Here is a 15,492-nt window from a genome sequence, read left to right as displayed (position 1 = left end):
GGTGCAGAGAGAGCCATCACAAATGTCTCTCATGCGTGCACTGAACTGTTGCTCTAACCTCAGAGACCCCAAATGTTCTACCTTTGCCATTACGCAAACACACACACACACACACACACACACACACACACAGATTTGATAATAATATCTGTTAGATTCCACCCTGTATCATTAAATCAACGATATGGTGATGGAGTTAAATGGATGGATGATTTTACACGACTGACTGCCACTGTTTATTAAATGCTTTAGCCTTGTTACATGTTATGTTTGTGTGGCCCCTGCATGTCTCTGTAAATGTGAGTAAGTGCGTGTTAGCGTCTTAGCACAAGTTCTCAGTGGAAAGGGAGAAATGAGAGGTGGTGACGGTGTGAGGAACGGGCAGCTGCAGCATCTTTTACTGCACTCCTCATCCCACTTCAATCTCAGTGTCTCAGCTTCTCCTTCCAGGAGAAATGTGGAGTGTGTGGGCGAGTCGGATCTGCAATTAACGCTGGTTGTCAGAAAGAGAATGCTGGCGTTTACACGATGCCTCTGAATCACTGAGTGAAAGTCTTTCTCCTCCACTCTCCTCCTCCCAGGACATTTTTCCAAGGAGGACAAAAAACACCAGAAAGCTGAAAGCCAAGGATGTATCAAGTGAAAAATAAGAGATAGAAGCCGAACATTCTTGGTCCAATAAAGAGGATAGTGTTTCTTTCATTGTTTGGTTGGCCAAGATGTTCTTTTATCCAGCAAATTCAGCTCTAACAATACAGCGATTATGGATAATACCGTTGTTTTAGAATTGGTTTCTTTAACATTTTTACATGATTGAGAATATATTTTTTCAATCCTTTGGCTTTATTTAAATAATATGGTTTGTTATCTTAAAGTGAGCATTATGTGCAGTTGAAATTTCTATTGAAGAATGTAAAGAGATTATTAGGAACTTAAAAACATCAGAAAGGTTGCATAAGTTCAAGGGGAAACGTACTGAAGTGTTTTTTTTTTCTCTTAAATTAATAATCGTCTTTCATTTTTCTTTGTGCAGTTACGTTAAAAACTGGCGTTTTCTAAAAAAGAAAAGAAAAGAAAATGAAGATAACTCTGCGTCTTAGCAACATGATTCATTGTTTATTGGAGCTCTATCATCAATATGGAGATTCCAGCGTTTTCCTGTGAGACCTGGAGGTTGGATGCAGAATCTTGAGCCTGGCAGATAATGTTTTTGACCGCAGTTAACTGTAGACTGTTCCCTGTGGACTAAAGAGAAAATACTTTTGTAAACAGATAGCTTGGCTGATGGTGCACAGAAAACTGTTAATCAGACCTCAACTGTAAATTTTATGCAGAAAACTTCAGATCATCTTCAAGTCAAAAGACACATTTTTCTAAAATATTTTTTTCACTCTGTGTTTGGTTAAGGTTTTTTAGGTCACTGTGGGCCTTGGTTAGCACTAGTACCTCACTGCCAAGAAGTCCAGGGTTTAGTTCCTGTGTGTGGTGTTTGCATGTGCTGCCTGTGTTAAACAACATCTTCATGTGCTTTGATCGTGAGCCATGGGTTTGGCTGAGAACTAGCACTGGGTGTCAGACAACATAAGCTTGCTAAATACTACTTATCGTATTACATATGGTGGCTGATTCTTGGTAAAAGGAATGTTCATTTAAACATTAAAATACAGTGGTTACATTTTTAATACTGTTTCAAAATATGAGTGACAGAAGTCATACTAAGGTTATTACTTACTAAATAAGTGTTTTTTTACTTTTCAAATATCTATTCTAAATAAATGCTATATGTACTGCAATGAAAACTTTAAACATTAAATAACTAAATATCAGTGGCTGTCAGAAACTCTGTTGCTCATCTTCAGTATTGTTTAGGCCCTCTAATAGCCCGAGGGTAAGCTCAGAGGGTGAATCTATTACTCGCCGAGGCCCTGTTTGTATAGCAGGACTGCTAGCAGTGACCTTTCAACTGTCCTGCCCTTGACTGAGACCTCTGGTGGTAAGCCACCCTGTTTGGCTCACTCAGCACATGTGCTGCTGAGCAGGGCAGAGCAGCTTAAGGCCGCGCTGTCTTTTCCTGTCGCCCCCTGCTCTTCCAAACGAGGCCTGACTGGAGGTTTCTTCACCTCTTCAACCTGGACCACACAGGAGAAGCAGCAGGGAGATCCTCAAGCATAGCCGCCCGCACTCTAAATCTGCTGTTGATCTGCTCTCGCCGCTATGTCCCTAGTCTGTCTCTCACTCCAAATCCATACTGGACACACAGTGTGACTCTGAATACAAGTACACAAACCCATGGTGTTGCATAGCCACTGTAGCAACAGCAGTGTCCTAAAAAAAACACCATAGTTACTTTGTACTTTGTATTCTCTAATTATTGTGTGTTCTGGCGTCTATTTCTAAAGCACCATACCATTATGTTTGAGTTCCATCAGTTTCTGGCAACTGTGTTAAGTTTTGACATGCCACATTCTCTAATGAGTAGAAAGACTAGCACACGCACACGCACACTGTGTGGTTTGGGAGGGTGGACTGTGGAAGCATGCAGTGGAGCAAAAAGGTGATGACTTTGAGAAGTCAAGTCAATGTAAGGTGCCTCATCCTGATTTGGTTCTCTGGAGTGCAAGAAGAAACCACAGCATCACACTGTGCATCATCTCAAGAGTTAGTGGGCATACACACCAAACACGTGTGTATGTGTCCTGTGGTTAGGTCAGTCATTGTTTTTTTGCTTGTTTTCTTATTGTTGTTAAGATGAAACTACCTGGAGACGTAACAATAATAAGTGACTATGTTGCGACTCAATACTGTGGTGATGTTAAGTTGAATCATGTGTGGAGCAAAACTGATCGTGGAAAAGGAAGTTAATAAAGACATCTCTTTGCTGAGTTGCATTTTAAGTGAATTTTAATGAGACTCTGAAAGAAATAACATAAATCAAAGGAATATATTATAATCTAATTTACTAGATCAAAAGATCTCCCATGATTGCTAATATACCCCACTGTATTGAATTCCTGATGTTCTACTGTAGATCTTAAAAAGCATCTCTCACTGGAGATTTATTTTCTCTGGCTTTGTTATAGAGTCGGAGTACAAGCATCAGGAACAAACAATTGAATTATGTGCAAAGTAAACTTTCTTCAAAGTCTGGTAAGCTCTGTGAGATGAAGATGTTTACACTGTTTTTTATCAAGTGCTAAAATAAGGGATTTGAAACATTTAATTGAGCCTCCTACAATACACATAATAGTGTATAGTGTAAGAGTCCACGGAGAAGTGATAACCAGTGGCTGGAGTAGTAAATACAGCTGTGAGACCTTGGTGTCACATCTCTCCGCGATGACTAAAAGTCCAGTAGCTGCTGGAAGGAAGAGTTGGATATCCCGCGGCTTGACCGGCCCTGTGGCCTCCCGAGCCGCAGGAAGGAGGTCTGGCTGGCGATATCGTTGTTTTTCTGTTTGTCTGAGAAGCCTGAACCAGGCCAGCTGGGAGGTGGGGGTGGGGGGGGTGATGATTCCTCCCATTATTCTGCAGCGCACACAACCATATGAACAGTGAGGGGAAGTGACCCAGCACCCTTCGCTCTCTGGAAGCTGCCCCGGCCCACCACAGGGCTCTGACTTGTAGTTCAAAGTTGTCTTCATGTCTGCTGTTAGGGCTCAGCTCTACCCAACGCTCCATGCATGTTGTTCTGTAGCCAGAGCACCAGTTTCCAAACTGTTATACATTGGACCGATACATTGTGTGTGTGTGTGTGTGTGACCGTGGTACAGTTTGTTGTGTTTCTGTGTGTGTTGTGTGTGTGTGTGTGTGTGTTGATTCTGGGTGATAACACCATGTCCACTTTATGGGAAGCGTAAGCCTGGTCAAATATCACTTTAAGAAGCGAGTCATTGTTTGTCAGTTAAAATTTGACTTTTAAAATCAAGGACGATTCAGAGAGTATTTTTCAAAGCATCTCCAGCCTCTAGATCCCAGCTCTCTATAGTGTGACTGCGATCGTGAGTGAGGTGTTGAGTCTTCCCGCTGTTTGTGCGTCTGCCCGTCTGTCCTCTCCCTTTCTCCCAGTCCACTTTCCATCTGTGTGCTTCGGGCCGCAGATCTAGTCGAAAACGGTGTAGTGTTTCCACCAGTGAGCTGTTGCCAGCCTGTATTCACGTCAGACTGTGTTGTTCTTGATTTTTCTTTTTCCCTCTCCGCCCCTCAACCTCAGTCGCTGGTCCAACAAACAGAGGTGTTCAGAACTGAGTTCAGGACCAGAGGCTATCAGCAAACAGTTTGACTGAAAAGGTTCCTGGAGAGGCGAGCAGCAGCAGCAGCAGCAGGCCCTGTGGGGGTCTCTCCCTCTCTTTCTCTGTCTGACTCCCTCTCTCTCTCTCTCTCTCTCTCTCTCTCTCTCTCTCTCTCTCTCTCTCTCTCTCTATCACACTGTTTGCACACAGTGTTCATGTGACAGCTAGCACACATCATCTGATTTGGGAGAAACCGTAGGCTGTGGCTGCAGAAGTTTTTGTTTTGCTAAGTGAATGCCGTTTATTGATGTCAAAAGAGAGAAAAAAATCTTTCAGATTTTAAGTCAGTTTTCCGACTTCTATCAGTGATAAAGAAATGATGATATGCCTTGTACGTCATTTGCCCCATTCACCCTGTGAAAATAGAGCCTTCAGGGTTACTCTGTTATTGAAACTGCTGTTTACTGTTAAACACCTCATTCACATAGCAGACTCTCATTACTCGAAAGGAAAACTGTCTTTCATTGTGACTGTATGGAAACCTAGTAACATAAAAAAAACCCATGACAAACATTTACAAATGCAGTTTTTCTAAATGTTCAGCCTGCACGTGTCACACTTTATTAGAAAGGGATGAGTAGTCTCTTTAGCGTTCATTTTTTTTACATTAAATAAAATATGTGAATAACAGGCCTGTGTGAGATCATTACCGGTCCTATAACATGAAATTGTAAGAAAAACAAAATCAATGCTACTTCAGCTAGCCTCTTCCCCTGTTGTTATGACTCATGGCCATCCTCACTGCTCAGATTGCATAAACCTTTTATGTAATGGAACACTGTGGGAAAGAGGCATCGAGTGAAAGATAAAAATGGGGAGAGAAAATCAAATATTTATTCTGAGCTTTTTAATTTCTTTTTTTCTCCATTTAAAAACAGACAGTCTCTGAAGGCAGATAGTAAATATAATCCCAACATATGGACTACATCTATGTGGACCAAAAAAACTGTTGTCTTTCTACAGCGCTCAGTATTTGTTTAGTTAAATCTGCCTGCTGATCATCAAACACGGGGGGAGAGTTGAATATCTGGAATCTCAGCGACTAATCTGGATCCACAGTGTTTCCAAAGATGTGTTGAGATCGAGTAAATGCGCTGCTGCTGAGACACATTATGCATGACGTGCCTAATATCCTTACAGTGTGGATTCCCCCTGGAGGAAGATCTCGGTTCATCTTTGCTGTTTACCATTTCTGAGTTACAGTCTGTGCAACATCAAAAGGCTGCCATGGCACTTAACACAGCTTGCAGGGATCCTTGGAGGGTGGGGGACTGTAGCTCTCTGTGGTGTTGGCATTACTATTGTTCCCTGGTGAGAAGTCCATCTGATGACAGACAACCATGCAAATGGACACATGCCATCGCACCACAGCGCCACACTGTAATGCTAAGCAAATGTATAAACCTCTAGGACCACGCATGAATTAGTTTTATTTATGCATGTGTTGTATGTGTGTCTGTGTGCGAGTGTTAGAAAAACACTTTCTTTTAGATATTTGCACCACAAGTGGAAACAGTGGATCGCAAGATTCACATGCGTAACAAGCAACGTGTGACACAGGAAGTGTTCATCCATAAAGAGTGCTAAATGACGGCGTGCCATGTCAAAGCATTGGCTTGTTAAACTGACGTACTGTCATAAGAAATGTTGGCGATGGAGGGCTTTTGCTCAGAAACATAGTTTGTAAAACTGATTGCATAATATACAGTGAGTAGTTCGCTATTAGTTTATTGTATTTTACAGATGGCATACTGTAGATTGGAAGATTAAAAATAATTTCTAAGGGTTAGGGTAGAGAGTATAGAGAATATAGGCTACTAGAGGTGTTCAGATACCAGTATCTGAAATGCCTCCGATCCAGCCTAAAATGCTGGTGAGAATTGGAGTCTATGCACCAATCCGATATCACATTAGAATCTAGATGGCTCACTTGTTAGCTACTTCCAGCATTGATTTACTTCGCGGCGATTGTATTTCTCCGGGTGCTGATGATGGTAGTAGCTAATGAGTGAGCCGTCTCGCTTCTTTCTCATCTTATTTTAGAGTTGCACATGCCCAGCAACGACCGTACGACTGTATTTATTTGTTCATGTTTTACAGAAAGGGTTTATTCTGAGCCAGGCCATACAACCATGCTAGCAATGTAAGAATGATAACAAGGTTGTTTTGCTTTTAAAGCACTGGTATTGAATTGATTCTGGGTATTGGTCCGATACCCAAGGTCAGTCGTCTGAATAGGTATACGGAAGGAAAAAATAGTATAGGAACATCTGTAGTATATATTGTACAATTATAAATTACAAATAGATTTGAGTTAGGAAATATGTCATTTCCAGCTACCACCTTTGTTTGTTTAAGATGTAAAGGGTTTAAAAGTGTTTTGCTGTGGACTGGATGGAATATATTTTAATCCAGTTGTTTTGTCTGTAAGAATTGTGGAAATACCTTATTAAGTGTTGTTAAAGAATCTTCTGTTTTTTCAAGGATTCCTGCGTAGTTATTTTTCCCAAACGTTGATTACAATAACTCTGTGACTCAGTTGTTAATGCTAGAGGCAGAAACTAGGGCCAGTAGGACAGTATAGCAACTGTACCTTAATGTCTATGATCTCTCAGTTATCAAGCACATTCATTTTTTATGAGACATAATTCATCATCCTATTCTTGCATGCGGGTAGTAATTATCATTTTCTTTGTTCCAAAAAGTTTTACTCAAATATGCATCAAGGGATTTACCTTGAGGAGGAGAGCAGCTTTTCTACATGAAATGGATATAACTGTTAGGAGAGGGTCATCTCTTTATCCTTGAGAAACTGAGAATCCATTCATTGGCTGGGCTCGAGAACCTGACTGACGCAAATGGATCATTGGGAATAGAAGTGTCCCAGCAGTAATTATGTTACAACGCCGCTGCCGCACACTACCACTGAGGTGGGATGGGATGGGCGCACGGTGCTTCTTTTAGTCTTGTTTCCCTTACATCTTTCCACATAGTTAACACAGTCATACTGGTCGCTCTCTCTCCCACTCTCTCTGTCTGACCCTCCCTCCCTTCCTCTCGTGTTTTCTGTCTGTCTCTTTTCCATACACACACCTGCTATCAAACCCAAACACACACACACACAATGAAGTGCAGTGGAAAGTTTCTGACTAACGTTTATCCTGCTCTGTTGAGCGAACGTCTCCTCCCTGTTAAACGGCTCTTAAAGTAAGGAAAAAGTTGGTTGCTGATCATGTCACCTGTTTGTCCCTGTTGTCTTTCTGGCCTTTAGATCTCAGCTGCCTGTGCCTCGAAGCTGAAGCAACAATGTCTGTTTCATTTCTTTTTTCCTCCATGGTATCCAGGGCTCTGTGGCACTAAGTCAGTTAAAAAAGAGACATGAAATTAATGTGATGTCAATGGCGTTTTTCTCATGAAACCCCAAGGCACTTAGTCAAAGTCACCTTGCATAGTCCTCCTGACAGTACTGTGAGAGTGAGATGGAGGATGTCTGTCTGGTAACGCTGTCAGCACAAGATGCCCTTTATTATTGGTTGTTATATCCACTCATCGCCATTCAGATGTTTTAGATTGGATCCATGTCTGGGATTCATCCGGAGAGTGACATCGTTTCCATTCAGTTGGCTGTGTAGCGGGGGCCCACAGTGAAACATGTTCTCTGCAAGAGCAGGTTCATCCTGTGGGGTTTTCTTTCCTTTTGATGTCATTTTGGAGGTGATAAGTAGCTTTCCGTCTGCGGGTCCCTGTTTTACAGCACCATCCCCCCCCCCACCCCAGCACAAGCAAGGTGCTAGCAGCATGGAGGATTGTTTGAACTTGCATCGATCCAATGTGGGATTACGGCTGGGTCATTGGAGAGTTGGACTGAGCCACCAGTCATCAAGGCAGATTAACCACTCGCTGTCTGCTTGGCTGCCATTTCAGTGCAGGCTCTCACTGCTGCCTTTGTCACTGTCCCTACTGTGCAGGTCACTGTCTGCTTTTGAACAATGCATTTTTACATCTTACTTGATTGAGTTAGGTTCAGACTGATTTAATGTTCCTAGGAGACATATTGCCTAATGAAATAAGACAAGAAAGATGTTTGACAACCTTCTGGCATGGCTTGGCTTTAAATCTGTAAACATTTATGAAACATTTGTCTTAATTTTACAGTCTCAACATTTCGGCCTGTAGGTTTATCGCTTGTGCAAACAAGGTATATGTGTTTGATTTCTTTCAACACCTTTAGGGTATTCATATCATAGTCATTTTACCCCCTCCTTTAAATGTTATTTAAATCATTCTCCAGTGCGAGAAATGTCACCTCCAGCCATGCTTTACAGAAAAAGTGGAAGTGCTGCAGATAGTCCATGCTTTGCAGACTGCCCCACCTCGCTCTTTACATTTCTCAAAGCCCTCCTTTTTTCACTTTTTTGTTCGCATGCCCTTGTGATAGCACTTATTAATTATATCTCATTAGTTGCCTTGGAAACTGAGGTGAGGGAATGTATAACATGAATTCAAAGAAAGAAAGAGAGAAAAAGAAACAGAAAGCGAGAAATCATGAGAAAATGCAAGAAAGAAAGAAGGGGGCGGGTTGAAAAGAGGGGATGGAGAAAGTGGTTGTTGAGGGATCAGCCGTGTGTCAGATTAGCATCAGGAGACATTAACACTAGTGATGCTGCCGGGGCCACAATCCTGCCTTTCACTGCTGGAGAGGGAGATAAGCGCGCTCTCACAAAAGGGAAGACAGAAAGAAAGCGTGAGAGGGCTGGCTTGCCTCCACTCCCCTCAGGCCAACAGCCCCATTTACAGGTACAGCACCTCCTGATGAAAGCGAGAACAAAGAGGTGGATGTTCATTTCCGACTGCGCTGGTGTCAAGGCTCCATTGAAACAAATCGGTAGAAACTGTGGATTTAGGGCTGCTTTCGCTTCATGTCTCCAGTCTGCCAGAAGCTAATCAGAACTGAGCCACAGTGTTGGCACTTTGAGTTCCATTCATTTAAGAACGTTTTCATGGTTTATTTCAAAGAATCCCCACATCAATGCGCATCAGATTACTGCGTGAGGCCCTTGCATCCTATCAGAAACGTACTTCTCTCATTATCATGTTGTTCCAATGCGTATTTACTTGTTTCGGTGCGTATTGTGAGAGCGGTGATTCATTCTTATGTAACCGTTGGAGTGTTTGAATAACGAGGAAAAAGGTCTCTGCCTACTAATTGTAAAGTGAGTGACTGAGAGCAGTGTGTGCACGTCGTCCAGCCTGCGTAATGATCCTTCCAGTAAACATAATAAGCACACAGAGTGAAGCCGCAGGAGATGAGCCTCTGTTGTTGTTTAGTCTCAGGCTCAGTCAGGACGATAATAAGGGGAAGGATCAGAGGGGAAGGGTGTCCCCAAGGTGGTCCCTCCCTTTCTTCCTCCTCTCCATCTCCTACCGGCTCCCCCTGACTCCCCCGCAGAGGGGTATGTAAAAGGGTCGTGAATAACAGGAAGTGGAGGGGCAGGAAGTTGAGTCTTGTCTGCCCACGGCCTGTGGTAGGATACTGAGGCTAACAGTGCCTTGCACAGGAAGCGCAACTGTCACGGCTATGCTCAAGACTTTGGCTGCTGTCCATCACCTTCAAAGAAGTGGAGGCATGTTTGCAGCACATAGTGGGCACTTCTTTAACACCAGTCAGATAGAATGAATATATTTATATGAGATGAGGAGACTGGAAAAGATTACAGTGGTCTAGTAACTAGACCTCAACTAGACTCTAGTTGATACAGTTTTGTTACAAATGTACAGAATAACACTGGCCTTGTTTTTTCGTTCGTTAGGAAAACATAAATCTACTTTGTCGTTCTATGTTACCTTTTATAGAGGACAACAGTTGAGGGAGTAATGCCTCAACTTTGTGTGTTGTGAGCACAGACTTAAAGAGAGAGAGGGAGGAGGAGGACGTGCCGGATCCAGTAATTACAATGGGAATTGAGCATGTTTTATTGATTGTGAAAGGGCCAGGCCTGTCACCAAGCCTCCCAGTGTCTCCATGGCCTGTCTCAAGGGAGGATGAGGCAGGCTAACCCACCTGTCACTTGACCAGTCTCACACATCGTCATGGAGAATCAAATCGGCTCTGGTCAGAAATGATTGTAATGCTTAGTCACTCCCACGGATACAGCGTGCAAGCGTTTTAAACAGAAGGTACCGTAAGGCATGGACTCCTTGTGTTAGACGCGTCATATTGACTTTCTGTCAAGCTGAGGTGGTCGTTCCTATGGCGACATATTCTCTGCACATCGATGTATGTGTTGCTTACAAGAGTTTGGTAAGCAACTTCCAGAAGTGCTGGTCTGGTGGTTTATATCAAAGTGGACCAGGTGTATCATATCAAGTTTGTGCTGTAGGGTTACTGTTGTGAATAGGTACAGACATTGCAAATAGCTCTCAGCTGCTGTGAGCAGAGATGTTCAGACCTGATGCTGAACTTGCTGTCCTCTGTGCGTCCACATGGAAGGAGCCATCTTGGTATAATTACATGGTGCTGCGTCTGTTTTCCCAGACCAAAACTGACCTGTTAGAGAATGTAACTCATCTGTTAGTGTTTTGTAATTCCAGTTTCTAAAGGTTCGCTCTAAAGTCAGTCCATGTTTCTTGAGCCAACCGAGCTAATGTTAAACACATAAAAAAAAAGTATATGGTCCATCCAGTGATGCAAAACGACCTCCCAACAAAAGGCCAGAAAATGTCTAAATCTACTGTTGGAAAAACTATGTGGAGTAAACATTTTCAAACGTTAGCTAAGCAGGCAAGTTTCATCTAGTTTCAAACACAAAAGGCTGACCACTACCTTCACATTAAGGTGCATCTGTTGTGCAGCATGTGCAGAAAGTAGGGAAGTATCAGCAGTAGCTAATTTATCTTAATTAAGATGTAAGAGAAGCATCACTTGTTTAGAATTTCAAACTTCTTTGTATCACCATCCATATTTGAAGCATTGTCCACTATCATGGCTAAAACTTTGTTTCCAATTAGAATCCGCTTTATTGACCAAGCATGTTAACACATTTGAACCCTAAGTTAATCACCCTCTTCACTACTTCTCCCTGGATGACAACCAGGACAGGCGGCCTCCTGTTCCTTCGGTAGCTCCATTGGTTTAGCTGATATTGAGCTTCAGGTGATTGTTGTTGCATGTGACCAAGCTCTCTATCAGTCCTCTGTACTCCTCTCTAAAAATAGTCTCTAAGGGAAGACCGCATGTTTCGTTCTAGAAATTATTCACTGGAATGTCAATATAGTGATAACTTTCATTTTGCCAAAGATGACTCTGTACTCCATACACTGTACTTAAAGGAACAGCAGATAGGATTTAGCAGGATTTATTGGCAAACATGTAATATGATATTCGTAACTATGTTTTCATTAGTGTATAATGACCTGGAACTCTTTTTTTTGTTAGGTCAGAATGAGCCTTTTCTATCTACATTTCTCTTCAATGAGTCCGCCATGTTGCACTGCCATGTTTCTACAGTAGCCCAGAACAGACAAACCAAACTCTGAAGGCCTGCATAGTTCTCTCTTTGGAAAGGGAGGGGCGACAGAAGGGTATTCAGTTGGATACAATCTGTAACCTCGCCACTAGATGCCACTAAATCTTACGCACTGCTCCTTTAATACCTTTAAATAAATTCCTTTTCAAGTCCTCACTGTATACATTCAGTGAGTCTGGACAGACATGAATGTAAACTGCAACTTGACTGTTTGGCAGAGGCATACAACCACGGGGCGGTAATTCTAGTTATGTTTATCTCTTTGTCTCTGTTTCTCACACACACACACACACACACACACACACACACACACACACACACACACACACACACACACACACACACACACACACACACACACACACACACACACAGGCACAGAGCACATGATTTAGGCCACAAACAGATACTCTGTCCCCTCCAAACACTCAAGAGAAGTCAGAGTGTCACACACAAACATGTACTCTGCTACAGTGCAGACATTGTTCTCCTTTGTAATCTGACCATCTTCTGACATGTCTATCTGTGTGGTGGGGCCAGCTGAAAATGTCCCACCCAGTTCTGGAGATTGCGTTATTTGAAATAGTATGAAGTGATTAGTGATTAATCAATGGCAGCATAAGATAGAGTGCTAATTACATCCTGAAAATAGGGTTTTCTCAGCTAGATGTTTTAGCTTTCAACTAACACTAAGTCACAATACAGAGAGTGTGGCACACCTGCAGTCTGAAGGCCCTCTCAGCTTGTCATTTCGTATCTGTGTTAGAGAAATGTCATGACACAGTCTATTATGCCTCTAGACTTGAACTGTCCTGCTGTGACAGCTCGTCTGCATAAAGAGAGAGAAGGATGTGTGAGAGTGTCTCGATTCTTTCTGTTGTACAGTTTCACACTCAGGTTACATTGATGAACACATTCACAAACAGAACTTGCTCTGAGTAATTCAGACCAGTCTCAACAGATGATTACAGATTAGCGAGGACAAAACTGTACAATACTGTTAAGTAGTGCAACAAAATGAAAGGGCAACAAATAAAACTTTATTTGCAATCAACTGTAAAAAGCAATCGGTATAAAGCCTCTCAATAACTGCTAATATGCTACTGCATAAAAACAGAGAAAAAGATTATCTGCTTACCTCTATGCAGATTAAATACACCACAGTGGTCAGTTGTCTGTCAAGTTCATGACTTGTCAGCTTTACAAAAAGCAGTGAACAAAATCTGTTTTGAGACTGTGTCATGTGATTTGAAGTAATTCATTTCCATTACCCAAAATAAAAGAGGGAAAAATCAAGATTGCTAAAGAAGTTTAGATTTCTGTCATTATATTACCTTTTTAAATACACAAAGAATTCATACGCAAACCTGTCATTCCAGTAAATTCACTGAGGGTTTCAATATTATACAAACACATGGAAACGTTATGAACATCTCACTTTTGGCAACTTGCAATGCTTTCAGAGTGGCTCAGGTATTTATTCGGGGGAACTAAACACCCCCGATTTCCCGTTTCTTCGAACATGTTTCTATCAATGTGTGTGTTTGTGTGTGTGTGTGTGTGTGTGTGTTTGTGTGTGCGCACGTGTGTGTGCGTGTGTGTGCGTGTGTGTGTGTGTGTGTGTGTGTGTGTGTGTGTGTGTGTGAGAAATGGTGAATGAACAAGAACCTCGTCATTCTCCCTGTCCTGTTGTGATGTGGTTTGGGGAAATTCTTTGTGAGGGTTCAGGCGGTTGCTTTCCTGGCGCAGACAGCCATGCGTGGGTAGTTAGCGAGGTGATCTCAGTCAAGTTTGCCTTCAGTGGAGCCCCGATTCAGACAGCCAGACACCATAATGCCAGTCCATCTGTAACCCATAATGACTGTGTGCCACTGGAACCGGTCATTTTCGTTTTCACTGCCAATTCGGCCCCTGGCGTCCTCGCCTCACAACTGCTGACTGCAACTAATGGCCTGAGTTGTTAACCTTTCTACATTTGTACTCATTTGGGAAATGCAGTTGTTTAGACATTTTCTATTTGCCGGGTGTAAGAGATGGATGTGCCTCCAGGGAGAGGGATATATCTCTTCTTGCAGAGAAGCAGAGACAGGACAGAGTAAGTTTTTCCCCGGGGAACGGTGCGATCTGAACCACTGGCCAGGTTACAAGCTCATGTGGGAATATAACCCCCACCCTCATCAACCCCACTGGCTTTTCCTCCAGCCCAGGAGATTTCAACTACTGTCAAACCCAGACTGGGTGCTCTCTTAATCATCTTAAGAGCAAAGCTGGCATCAGGGTGGGTCCGCTCGGGAAGAGCAGTGAAATGTTGTAGATCTGTTTCTGCAGGAAGGGAAATGTAGAATATTTTATTTTTTGTAAAATGCTATTGAAACATCTAGACGTTAATCTAGATGCAGTACTTAAAACAAAACGTCTCTATGGTAAAAATGAAGCTACAGCCAGCAGACGTTAGCTTATCTTAACCCAAAGACAGGAAACAAAAGGAAAACATATTTTGTTACTGTTGGAGAGAGCCACGCTAGCTGTTTTCCCTGTATCCAGTCTGTATGCTAATCTAACTGGCTGCTTTCTATAGTCTTGTATTTAACCGACAGATATGAAAGTGGTATCAATCTTTTCATCTGGCAGTGCAAAACACCTGTTCAGTGAGTCTTGTGTAGCTGCTGCCCTCAGTGTGAAGTCGTCTTTCATTGACTTTAGCTGCGGTTCAAGTGCAGCAGCAGAGGAGATAAGGGTACACCATGTGGGTCTCGTACTTTCTGAATGTGCTCGAGAACAGAAAGCAGAGCCCTCCGGTGCTTTGAAGTGCTTAAGGAGACATTGTTGAGTGTCAAGTTAACTTTCTGCCCTCCTCCCTCTCTCTTTCTCTTTCTGTCTCCTTGCAGATTGTGGTGTTAAAGAGCACATTGCGAAGAAGAAAGAGTGTATACAAGAAGAGCGACTGTTGCACAATGTGCTAGGAGAGCGCGGGGAAGAAATCGTGTTGTTTTTCTGATATTGTTGAGGTGTCAGAGAGACCAGAAAGGACGCAGCCATGGGGCGGAAGAAGATACAGATCACCAGGATCATGGATGAGAGGAACAGGCAGGTGAGTGTCAGAATTTTTCTATCTACATCGATCCATCAAACAACCTATTTATATATCTATTTATCTTATCTGGAGCACTTTTTTAAAGTTTCAAATATTTTAATCTTTTATAACTGATTTCTTAGCTTATCTCACGAGATGCTACCACATCCTTCTTTTGTGTCTCAGAAGACAGTCTGCTTTGTGCCTATTTTGAGGTTACAGTCTTCTTCTATTTTCCTTGCTGCCTTGGACCAGAGTTCAGCAGCTGTCATGGTTTGCATGGATCTAAACAGACATACCTCCCTCTCCAAAGTCCCAGCCAGCTGAACAGGGACCATGACATTTCTTAGTCAGTGTGGTCATATTTACAGACATGATTCCCCTGCCACCCTGCAATTTCAGCCCGAGAAGTTGATGAGGCAGCAGGAGCACTGGGCTGCAGCGGGGGCCTCATGGCGTGGGAGTGAACTGAGGGGAGCGAGGAGCACAGCGGGCCTCCTGTGGCCTCCCCACACTGTAGGGCTTGTACCCTGGCCTGGCAGTATGGCTGGGCCCCTTCGCTGTAGCACTATGTGTTTGCAGCTGTTTGGTAGTAATTAGGAGC

At 42.8% G+C, this 15,492-nt stretch overlaps 1 protein-coding gene across 4 annotated transcripts in view; it reads left to right on the top strand.

Annotated features, from left to right (window-relative positions):
• Positions 1 to 15,492, top strand: part of mef2aa (myocyte enhancer factor 2aa) — a 56,625-nt gene that overhangs the window by 2,088 nt on the left and 39,045 nt on the right. For all 4 annotated transcript variants that reach the window (XM_054619312.1, XM_054619314.1, XM_054619315.1 and 1 more), the window contains exon 2: positions 14,704 to 14,906. In XM_054619312.1, coding sequence (XP_054475287.1) covers positions 14,853 to 14,906 — 54 coding nt within the window. In that variant the 5' untranslated portion in view covers positions 14,704 to 14,852. The remainder of the gene's footprint in view (positions 1 to 14,703; positions 14,907 to 15,492) is intronic.

The sequence above is a fragment of the Anoplopoma fimbria genome, chromosome 19, assembly GCF_027596085.1.
Source record: "Anoplopoma fimbria isolate UVic2021 breed Golden Eagle Sablefish chromosome 19, Afim_UVic_2022, whole genome shotgun sequence".
Classification (NCBI taxonomy): Eukaryota; Metazoa; Chordata; class Actinopteri; order Perciformes; family Anoplopomatidae; genus Anoplopoma; species Anoplopoma fimbria.
The sequence above is the reverse complement of the archived record's forward strand: the minus strand, read 5'-3'. Positions and strand labels throughout refer to the sequence as shown.